The 12,130-nt window shown below is 37.4% G+C and overlaps 1 protein-coding gene across 1 annotated transcript; it reads right to left on the reverse strand.

The window, feature by feature from the left end:
* Positions 1-516: 516 nt before the first annotated feature.
* Positions 517-2,757, reverse strand: LOC139141196 (tripartite motif-containing protein 2-like). Its single transcript, XM_070710820.1, has one exon. It carries the CDS (start codon positions 2,755-2,757, stop codon positions 517-519), a length of 2,241 nt encoding a protein of 746 aa, XP_070566921.1.
* Between the last annotated feature and the right edge of the window lie 9,373 nt (positions 2,758-12,130).

The raw sequence follows: 12,130 nt of genomic DNA on the forward strand, positions 1-12,130 counted from the left end.
CGAAGAACTTGTTTACATATTTTAATATGATATATTACAGTTGTACCGGTGAAAAATGCAAGGTTTGTGTTCTATAGTCTTTAGTTATATTTTCACAATAGGCTAAAGTTATTAGTTACATCAAATGCAATATTGTTAATGGTAACAGCTGTTCTTGTCCACCATCGACGGGAACTCTATAAACGGTGCAGTTTTTGACTATGAGTATGAAACTTTGACCTGTGAGCTGGATAATTGGTCACATGTTTTTCAAAGTGCCTAAGTCGTTGAAATAACTGCCGCTTTCAGGCTAATGTGCAACAGCCCGGAAGCTTTTAACCTATTGGTTGGTTGGCATCATTCTTATTGAATTACTTCCCAAAAGCCAATCAGATCGATAATAGCCCTAATTTCAGATTCCTCAAGTTGCTGCAAATAATTACAATCTACTGATGAGCTATAACCTTCTGAGTCGCTGCACATTGCCTGCCATTTTTCAACAGACAAAGTTCCAGATAATGAAAAAATCCGGTGCATTTACTGCGCGAACACACTGATGCAGCAGTTGTCGCGATCCATCACAGCAACTTTGCAAGGAACGTCGTTGGTCAGTGCAATTCCAACGGGCCAAAGAACACCATCACTCGAATCAGCTATGTAGGAAATGAATCGTCCTTCGCTGTCGAACTTCTGTACTCTCCTGTTGCGCTGCTCCGAAACGTACACATTTCCTTCTGCATCGACTGCTACACCTTCCGGGATATTCATGGTACCGGAGACTGACCCTAACTCACCAAACAAATAAAGCAATGAACACTCAGAACTGAACACTTGGACACGACAGTTGTTCAAATCTGGCACGAATACCATTCCCTGGTTGTTTACAGATGGAAGGTCCGGCCCGAAGAATTCTCCGGGATCCTTACCGAATCTTCCGAAGGAATTGATGTGATCACCTAAGCCTAATTTAGAGAATTTCCAGACACAATGTGTCGTTGTATCTGTGTCACCTGCTTTGCCATCATAGTCGGTCACATACAGGGTACCATCGAGTGGACTGATCGCTATTCCTCGCGGGTATTTCATTTCTGGATGGCTGAAGTGTCTCAGGACATTTCCATATTCATCACTCACGACTACCTGTTTGTTGCCATAGTCTGTCATGAAGTACTCGTCATCGGCTGATATGGCAACATCTTTTGATCGGAATTCATTCTCAAATTGTGGAAACGTGAAACTCCTTTTGTAGTCCCCCTCGCTGCCAATGATTTGGATCCTTCCATTACCATAATCTGCAGCGACAAAGTCTCCGTGTTTGTTAATGGCTATTCCAGTAGGGTACATGAATTGACCCTTTCCCGTTCCTTGAGTGCCAATTGTTTTGACCAGTCCTTTGTTGAATCGAATTTCCAGAGGAGATTTCGGTAATGGTTGGTTATTGATTGTTATGGCAACTTTATATCTTCCTGCCATTTGTCCATGCAGTGTAATACCATATGTACCATCTTTGTTATCAGTTATCTTCATGTCCTGCAGAGAACCATCAGGTCTTCTCATGCTAGCCCTCAAGCCTTGACAAAGTGTGGCCTGTCTCCCTTGCCTGTCCCTTGTCATGATGACCATGTTCGCCACATCACCTGTCCATAGTTTCCTTGGCGTATTTTCTATGGCACACTTTGGAATGTATACCTCCGGCCCAAAGGACCCCAGCATCCCCTCTTCCTTGGGACCAGTAGTCGGATAGAATCTGATTAGGTCAGGGTCCTCTGGAGCCTTGATTTCTGAGTCAGCAAGTTCACCTATGCGGCGCATCGTTTCCTGTTTTGAGGAAAGAAGCTGGGATGCATCCCCATTTTGGATCTGTGCTTCAATATGATCACACGTCGTTGAAATGCTGCCATGTTTAAGTTCGCATCCATCGAGCTCTGCTTTTGCTATTTTCAAGTGCCGGTTATACGTAGTATTCAACTCGTCAATTAGTCTTTTCTCTTCCCTTCCAACCATTTCTCTCACCTCTTTTGCTTTCATCATTACTTTCATTTCCTCATCTCGATACCACATTTTTACACGTTTTTCGTTTTCCCTTGCTGACGATTTATGTTTTACAGCTTCTTCTTGTCTACCTCTTAGTTTAGCAACCATTTCTGCTAGATAATCCGAGTATTCCCTACCTGCATCCTGTAAGTCTCTGTGATTATGATTTGGAATTCGATGTTTAACCACTATACAGTCAGAACAGACAGGAACCTGACATGTGTCACAGTAAAACTTGACAATATTCTCAGGATGCGTGCTGCAGTAGACTTTGGTATGTACCTGAACATTGCACGATCTGGCTTCGTTATACTCAATAAGCGTCATTAATTTGTGATTACGTGTAGCAGGTACGGTCCTGTGAGGCTTTGTACAAGATTGGCAGAAATCCAAATTACAATCGAGGCACTTGATTTCGGCGCTTTTTTCTTCACAGCCTTGACAGAGTCCAGGGTGTCCATCTCTTTTTCTTTGATCCAACGTATCAATAAGTGACTTGATAAAGAAGTTGCCTTGCAGGTCAGCAACTCCACCATCGGGAAGTTGACACGGCGCACCACAAGTAGGACAAATTAACCTACCCGTGTTCTTCACCAATGCTGTTACACATTGTTCACAAAATGAGTGATTACATGGCAACAATTTTGGTTTCGTGTATTGGTCCAGGCAAACAGGGCAAGAGAGTAAGTCTTCATTGATTTCTTGGAGGATTTTATCTGCCTCAGAATGAGTGGCACTAGCCATGACGCAAAAATGCCGTCCTGACTGATATCCAGTTTGGGCCCTCTGTGTTAATATAAATTGTCCGTTTGAGTTCGTACTATGCACTGGTGCAGACTGATATGATCAACAGTTGGTTGCACTTGTGAAGAGATATAGATAGGGGGTCATTTGTTAGTCTTTAACTTATGAAGGTCATAAGGTTCAATTCTCGATCATGTTTACCGTCTGTATGGGTCAAAGTTCAAAACAGCGAACACAATGATTTGCAAATAGCAGTTAATACACCAATTTTTTCGGTTGATTACATATCTTTGATGTTTTTTACACCTCGCTAATAAATTGCTGGTGTGCTGGCGCTCCAGTGTTTACAACTCTAGTCACTAACAAATCAACTGTGACAAACATCACATGTTTCTTTATTCGATATTAAGAGATCCAATCTGATACGGCACTTAATATCAAAACGAGTTGGCAATGGGATTGAATTGAGACGATAATATACTCGCTGTCGAGCCGTATCTGAATATTAGGTAAGTGAGACATAAGGTAGCCCTCACTTATTATGAAGGGTGGGCCGGGGGAATTAGGGGAGGGTCACATTTTACAAACGTGCCTTTAGGGTGGACTCATTTTACATTGTTAGGCTTATGATGAATGAAAGGTCTAAAATGGAGTTGTGAGAGGGACTGGACAGAAATAACAGGGAGGGAAGGCCGGTGTTTTTGGGAGTGTGTCACAATTTTTCCCGCAAGCAGTTTTGAAGACATGAAATTTCACAATGCCTTTTTGGGAGGGTCACCAATTTTTGCGCAACTATTTGATAGAACGATGTGGCTGATATAGTGCTTTGTCCAAAAATATCAAATCATAATACATTGTAGTCGATTGGGCAAACTGTTAACAATTTCCCCTACAAAACAAGCTATATGTTTGCTAATCTTTTTTGATGGAAGTGGAAGGTAAAAAGTGCATGTGTGTACAAGAAATGTGATTTTTGGATTTTATCGAAAATGTTGATTCACTATATATATGGTAAATGAGAAAACACAATACATTTTTTTGGATATAAAACTGGCAATATTTGTTCATATATAGATGTTTGATAATTGATACAAATGTCCTTGATTAGAATAGGATGGTTACAAGTGTATATGTGAGTAGTATGCAAACTGGGGATTCTCGACCACACCTCCCTACCTAAGCCTCCATTTCACTCCGGAGGCTTACAACACACAACCACGCAACTCACCAAAATACGGAACTCTTACCAAAATGGGGGTGCGGTTGCCTGCTACTTATGTGTACAAGAAATTTGATTTTGAAATTCGCCGAAAATGTGGACCCACTTTACATGGGACTCTATGAAAGAACTATGAATTTTTTTTTTCCAAATATAAAAATGGCAATATCTGTGTTTCGGATGAGTAACATAAATTCACTTGATTAGAACAAGGTGGTTACAAATGCATATGTGTACAAGAAATTTGAATTTGGTATTTCACAAAAATGTGGATCCGCAACACATTGGAGGCTCTGACAAAACTATGAATAATTTTTCCAATATAAAAGTAACAATATCGGTAAAATTATAGATACTTGATAATTGATATGAATGTAATTGGTTAGAATAGGGTGGTATAAGTGCATATTTGTACAAGAAATTTGAATTTGGTATTTTACCAAAAATGTGGATCCGCTATACATGGGAGTCTATGACAAAACTATGAACATTTTTTCCGATATAAAACTGGCAATATCTGTGCATTTAAAGACATTTGATAACTTACATAAATATACTCGATTAGAATAGGATGGTTACAAGTGCATATGTATACAGGAAATTTAATTTTGGAATTTTATCAAAAATCATAGACGGTCGATCTGCTATACATTTTTTTAGTCTATGAGAAAACTAAGGACAATTTTTTTTCCAACACAAAACTAGCAAATGTCTGTGCATTGATGGACGTTTGATGATTGATATATATGTACTTGATTAGAAAAGAATGGTTACAAGTGCAAAAAATTGATTTTGTAATTTCACTGAAAATCTTGACAGTCTTTGATATATCTATGAATAATTTTGTCCAATACTAAATTAACTTAATCTTTGCTTTTATAAGTGTTCAGTCAGCATGGTTATTGTTGAAAATTGAATTCCAGTCTGGACTGGAATTCTTTTGTCAACAATAACAACAGTCATTACACGTGCATGGGCTTTGTTGACAAGCACAATGCTTTCAATACTAGCATGCTGCAGGGAGTTGCACAGGAAACAGTATTTGATACACCGAACAAGAAAACTGAAATAATGACCGAAAGTTACAGCAAGTGTCCCTTTCATCCTTACTTGTAATATAAAAAGTCAGCCAATTTATCAAGGTTATACACACATTTCAAACTTTTGAATTTGGAGGGGAGGGAGCCTAAGGGGAAGGTCACATTTTAGGAAAGGGGCATCAGGGGGAAGGTCATGGGGCACCAGAGGGGGGGGTCACATTTTACATGATTGCCCACCCTCAATTTCCTTCGGCCTACCCCCTCATAATAACTGAAGGCCCCCTTAGTATAATCAACCCCTGTGTGCACCTAGGGGCATGTGGCGCTTTGGTTAAGCTTAAGCTAAACTACGGGGGACTGCGCAAAAGGTTCAAATATTAATGTTGAAGTGTTTCACTTTCGAGGCGCGCACTACCTAAAGCATTTATGCCTCAAATGGTGCCTAAATGAACATCTTTCTATAAAGCTCTGAAATCTTGAATTGGCAAATATATTATAGTCGAATATCAATACATTATAACAGACTGGAAAAGATGACCCCTACTAATTAGTTAAAAGTAGTTTTACGTACCTTCGGACAACGTCCGTGGGAACCCATTTCCCATTTAGTTATTTGACCCAGAGTGATGACTGACCGAAGGACGGATAGAATCCATGGCCAATAGACTAATTGGACTATGTAAGCCACTCAACACCCAAATATGTCTGAATTTATTTAATTCAAAATTGGCACAGTGGCAATTTTATCGTTAACAGTCTGCTACCGTTCATTTAACTGTCATGATTTCGTTCCAAATTCGGCATACACAACTGTATCAATTTATTGTGCGGTACAAACCAATATGCCTGCCAAGCGGTTATTACGACATGGCGATAATTATGTGCAGGGTCATCACTTGAGCACTCAAGTACCGATAGTGGCATCTAGACACAGGAAAATTTGTGATACAAATGTAATCAGAATATGGCCGTTACCTGTTTCTTTCTAAATAATAACATTAATAAATCCCAAGTCTTTAAAACATTGTTTGATTTGCATCAGCTGTCTTTGTTGCGATTTTCAATATACTTAGTGTTTGCATAGCAGTTTTGGGGCGAATTCTTGACGCAGTTAATCAGATGTAAGTGTGTTAAGCCATTATGATCAGCCTCTCTAATCTATCGACCAAGCGGAGATTGTCACATTGACATTGATTTGTAAACCTGATTTGGCATAGGAAAATTATTTTTAGATCAATAATTGTTACATGTGAAGTTTTCGGCGTTAAGACTCATTTTATATGTACATTGTTATAATGTAGCTTAGGGATGATAGAAATAGAAAAATTATAGGTCGCTAATGGTATCCGTGAAAGTACGCGTATTTATCGAGCTTGTTAAGCAGTGAATTACGTGTGCGAATGCAAACACTAGATGTTCAAGACGAAAACTTTGTAGAATTGTTTATAGCATTCATTTGAAGCGACTTATAATTTTATGTTCAAAATAAAATATTTATATTCATTTCCCAAACAGAAAGGAGCAAGAAAACGGCTTGCAAACAAAAGATGAATAACTTAAGACCGAACATTTAAATCTACAAGGTCAAATAGAGAGTTACACCTGTTCACATGTGCGATTCTGTTGTTATTGTCGAATATCTTATCGTATTCGTTTTCGTATTTAAGTCGTTGAACATTAATATTCCGCGCGAGCGGAAGTTTAAGCGCTGCTATAAAAATACATTGGACGAGCAGCATATAACGATGTCAGTAATAAATTTAATCACTTTTCAAATCTACTTTTTTCTTGTAGTTTTTCCAATGGAAAAATTGTTCTAATTGGAGGAAATATTTCTAAACAAGAAGTCAAATACTGCATTGTTTCGGATAGGTTTTCATGTTTGCCTAAATTAACATTAACATTTTGTTTTGTCCTATTTGCTTAAAATAATCATCGAGTTGTACAAAGAAAGTTACTTTATTGGCCGTAAATTGATTACTTTTTGTAGCAATACCATCTCACAACTTTTCTAACTGTTCCGTGGGACAGAAGAAACAGTACATGTCCCTCACAAGTTCGCCAAGGGGAAGGCCTTGTAAAAATGTCGGGAAAGAACCACTTAAATTGCAAACGAAAAGTGAAGAAAGTTGGAAGAAAAATGCAACACACGTATATATTTAAAATGGCCCTGCACCTCTAATGTACTTACAACATGAACGTAACAATAGGGGAAAATAGAATAAGTGAAATGACTAGAAATAAAGACAGAGCACCATGAGCTACTGGGGTTGTTTCCTCACAGCAATTTTCCCATGACAATCCGTTCAAAAAGTAGGCAGTCCCTTGTCATGCAGACTGAAGAATTGAGCAGCAACTGCCCTCGATCAACTAAGAAAGGAACCCCGAGACGTGTTAGTAGCCGCAGTTCTGCCTAGTCGGCGAACTTGAAAAGTGGCTGGTATACTCAACCTGTAGTTCAGCTCACTCACCCCAACTCGGTAACTTTGCACATTTGTGACTATGGCTCGGAACATGTCCCAGTACAGGCAAAAGTTCAGGAGTAACAAACTGACAATGAAGACAAAGTTTGCAGAAGTGACAGAAACACTTTTTGCGGTAGCCATGTATTTCTAGTTCAAACACGTCCATATATTACTATTATGTTATGTCACATTTCCAAACTTGGTGCTGCTTTGTGCCACGCCGACAAGTAAATGTGTTAGTGTAGCTGTTTGACGTTCAGTGTTCATTACCAAACACAAACACGACAAAACATACATCCAATATAATTTGTGACAGTATACATATAATGACAATCGATGACTGGCTAGTGTCATCGTCGAAAAGGACGTGAGAGTTTCCTTCAATTATGTGTGGGTGTTCTTCTGATTTTAGGGTAAATTATGTTATTCCTCGGTTACTTTGCAATCCATATTTTATGTTTACAACTCATTGATTACATAAACAGGTCCCATTTTGTCTTTCAGCACTCCTATAATCTCACGATTCAATTTTCTTGACTATATATTCACTTGGAATAAGTGTCAATGAATTAGTGTAATATGATCTAACTTATTTAAACAACATTCGGCTGTTGTCAGTATACGAAAAATACCAAATCAGACATTCTGGCATTGCATTTAATAATAAATCACTTTCCTGGCATAGATTGGCATCTCATAAAATTACGTATAGGTGTAAAATATTGAAAAGAGCAAGTACTGTCACAGTGAAAACAACTGAAGGGATGCCATGAATATCATGGATAAAAATGATTAAATAATGAAGAAACACTACTCGAAAATAAGAGTGAAAAACACGAAGACTAAAACGGTTATAAAATGATAATCAGTTAGAAAATAAAACAATAAATGATTGCTGAAGTCAATCGAGTACTTTCTTAGTTATAATCTCTTTCCTGATTTGATACAGTAAATATGTTCAGGTGAATATGAATAATTCGTTATAACAGATAAATTTTGCTACTTGAAATAAATGCAAAGAGGATTGTTCAATAATATTTAGATTCTACACATATAAAGTATATGAAATTTCAAAGAGAAACAAAAGTTCCATACAAATATTTACGAAGTATATATTATATTAACCTAGTAAGAAGCAGAAATCTATTACTCAAAATCGAATAATCGATCTTTTGTCGAACTGTTAAATTTTCACGAATTGTAAATTACTATTGTGCGGGTAGTAATATTGTAACGAGGCGAATAAGAGCCCTACAGCTCTACAAAACTTGGACAAGTCAGCAAAGCCGTCTCAATGTTACACTGAAAGCATTTTAACTAAACCCCGCTAACTTACAGAGTATGTACAATGAAGCGAAGTTGATATCACTGTGATTTAAGGATATCGGTTTGGCGAAAACCTGTGTCACCAATAATCCTTTCCGTTAGTATCTTCCATTCGAAAACGAGAACTAATATGAACACAAACACGAATTAAGGAATAAGTTCAACATAATTTCATATATCATGTGTAAACCGTTTTTGGCATTGGACATTTTATCCTGACGTTATAATCAAAGAACACCAGGGAAGAACATCATTCAGGACATTCCTGCAATTTCTTTCAGTTCTTTTTACCTTTCCATTAAAGTTAGCCAGCTTTGAATTCACGTCTATAACATGCCATAAGCATACATGAAACCACGCCTAGACTGATAATGATGGACATGGGCATGTGAAATGCCTTGAAGTGAAAACTTTGTCACGTCGTTTCTAATTTATAGCGATATTTCAAATTTATCAATTGATAATTAGGAAGGGTGGGAAATTCATAAGCAAATAACAGGAATGAACAATTTTACATTTATGTCAGATTCATTAATATTCTACTACAGTTCTCTTACCTCCAATCAAAATTACGTTATAAACAACGTAAAGCTATGATGAGAACATAGTAATGATTTATCAGACATAGTTGCAGATACAAAAAACGAACGAAAGCCTTGCTTTTGTAGCGGCTGGAACTGTTGTACTAGACAAAATACTGTTTATGGTCATTTGTTATATTGACATAGATTTTATATTCCATGTGATGTGATGCAATTTGATGCTAAGGGACTGGACAGAAATTAGAGGGGACAGCCGATGTTTTTCGGGGTTGGGTTGCAATTTTCCGCGCAAGCATTTTTGAAGGGTCATGAAATTTCACACATGCTTTTTGAGGGGTCACAATTTTTTGCGCAATTATTTGAAGCCAAGATATGGCTGATATAGCACTTCGTCCATAAAACCATACTACATGGGAGTCTATTGGGCAAACTAGTAACAATTTTTTCCTTCAAAACACGCTATATTTGTTCTTCTATAAATGATTAATGATTTATGTAAATGTACTTTGCCTGAAGAGGGAGGTAAAAAGGGCATGTATGTACAAGAAATATGATTTTTTCATCGAAAATGTTGATTCACTTCACATGGGAGTCTACGACAAAGCTATGAATAATTTTTTTCCAATATAAATCTAGCAATATTTGTTCATTTATAGGCATTTGATAATTGATATAAATGTACTTGATAAGAATAGGATGGTTACAAGTGCATATGTGTACAAGAAATATGATTTGGAATTTCACAGAAAAGTTTGATCCACTGTACATGGGAGTCTATGACTAAACTATGAATAATTGTTTTCCAGCATAAAACTAGCAATATATGTGCATTTATAGACATTGGATAATTGACATAAATGTACTTGGTTAGAATAGGATGGTTACAAGTGCATATGTGTGCAATAAATTTGAATTTGGAATTTCACTGATACCAATTTCACTATACTAGTACATTGTAGTCTATGAGAAATTATGAATACGTTTTACAATACTAAACAAACTAAATTTGTTTTTTTACGTGGTTGACAATTGATACAAATGTAAATGTTCAGAGTAGGATGTGTGAAAATGCAGATGTGAACAACAAATATTGAAATTTCACACAAAAATATAAATTCACCTCTCATGGTAGTCTAGGGGTAATCTATTAAACATTTTCCCCAACAAACCTTGCTTTATCTGTGCATTTATAGGTCAATGTTGTTAGATAGTGTCTTATAAGCTGTAATAAGTTTCTTCACAAATAATAATAGTGCTATCTGTACAATTACAAGCCAAACTATAAATGAAGGTTAACATTACAGCCATTGTCCTGTTTTGATTTTAAATAGCCAATTGTACTTCAAGTAGTTGATAGAATTATATATTGTGAAATGTGACCTTTTTCATTGAAAAAACTTGCATAAAACGGATTATTTTACGGGCTAAAAAGTATACTTTGAAAGTTCAAAGGTCAAATGAGAAATTAGATTTAAATTAGGACTATATTGATATGGAATGTGACATGCGGGGGGTCACTGTTATTTTCGCGCATGCATGGAAATTTCATTGTTCCTCGACAGTGATGTTCACTATGTGTAGTTATTTCAGCATGTAATTTACATTTCAATAGAAATTTTCCCAGAATCATGTATGAGCACAGTTCAAGATTACTCAGGTGCCGCCAACTGGTAATTTCATCAATTTCGCAAAATCATCACAAAACATCTTTTGAAGGCTGATATACCAATTTCACTTATTTTTGACCTTGACCTAAAATTTGGAGGGGAAAGTAGAGCTGTTCGTAACTGCCCTCCTATTGGCATGCACGGAAAATGTGTCCTCCCACTGAATTTGATGCCCACTACCCTCCAGTGTCTATGGTCTGCCCGCTCCCCACTCCCCACAACAATTCAAGCTCCCCACTGCTTCTCCCCACTACTAAAATTCCCGTTACCCACAAGATACCCATTAGCAACCCAGATCAGCACAAAACCGTGCGAGAAGCTAACAGTAAACCTTGGAACATTGCTCCCATCTAAGTTAGGGGCCTAATCTTCCCTCAAGTTCTATCAACCGTGGCTTTCCCCTCCCTCAACGTATTTCCCGTACCCCCTGTCAACAATTTTCTCCCTGCTCATGGAAAATAATGAAATTTCTTCGCCATCCATTGTAAATATCGATTTTTTCTCCCTGTACGCTCACCCGCGGATTACTGTTGAAATTTGCCCGCCCGCTGAAAAACTGCGTACGAACACATTTTTGCACGAACAGCTTTAGTGAAGTAACTGTGCAGATTTCTTTCGAAAATTGTTCTGTAATTATTCCGTGGCTAGATAATGTCAGAATTTCCTAGAATGGATGTTTCAGCTGTAAATATAGGACGGCATAACGATAAGAGTAGGGTAAGGATTTCATTCTGATCCGTCTGGGACTGATCTGTCTTGACTCAGTATTTCATCCAGTTATTTTGGAGAACTGGTGACAGCAGTTGCTGTGCCGTCTCTCACTTAAGTACCATAGCCTTTACACTGTTTTGAAACTTCTTATCAATTAAGGTCTACATGTTGGTTTTGAATACATTTGTTTCACAAGAAAATCGCTGACGTCGTCTGCCTTTCGGTTTTAACCAATTTAATTAATCAATATGCCTTTAGATTTTTTTACTGTGTGAATCGTAACTAGTGATCTCAATAGTCAAGCGTTTGTATTTCAAACTTAAAGACATCGAAAGGCATATATCTATATCAAGTTCCGCTGTGCCATCTGGATACAAAGTATGCCGTGAAATACCTGCTGTAG

The sequence above is a fragment of the Ptychodera flava genome, chromosome 9 (assembly GCF_041260155.1).
Source record: "Ptychodera flava strain L36383 chromosome 9, AS_Pfla_20210202, whole genome shotgun sequence".
NCBI classification, from domain to species: Eukaryota; Metazoa; Hemichordata; class Enteropneusta; family Ptychoderidae; genus Ptychodera; species Ptychodera flava.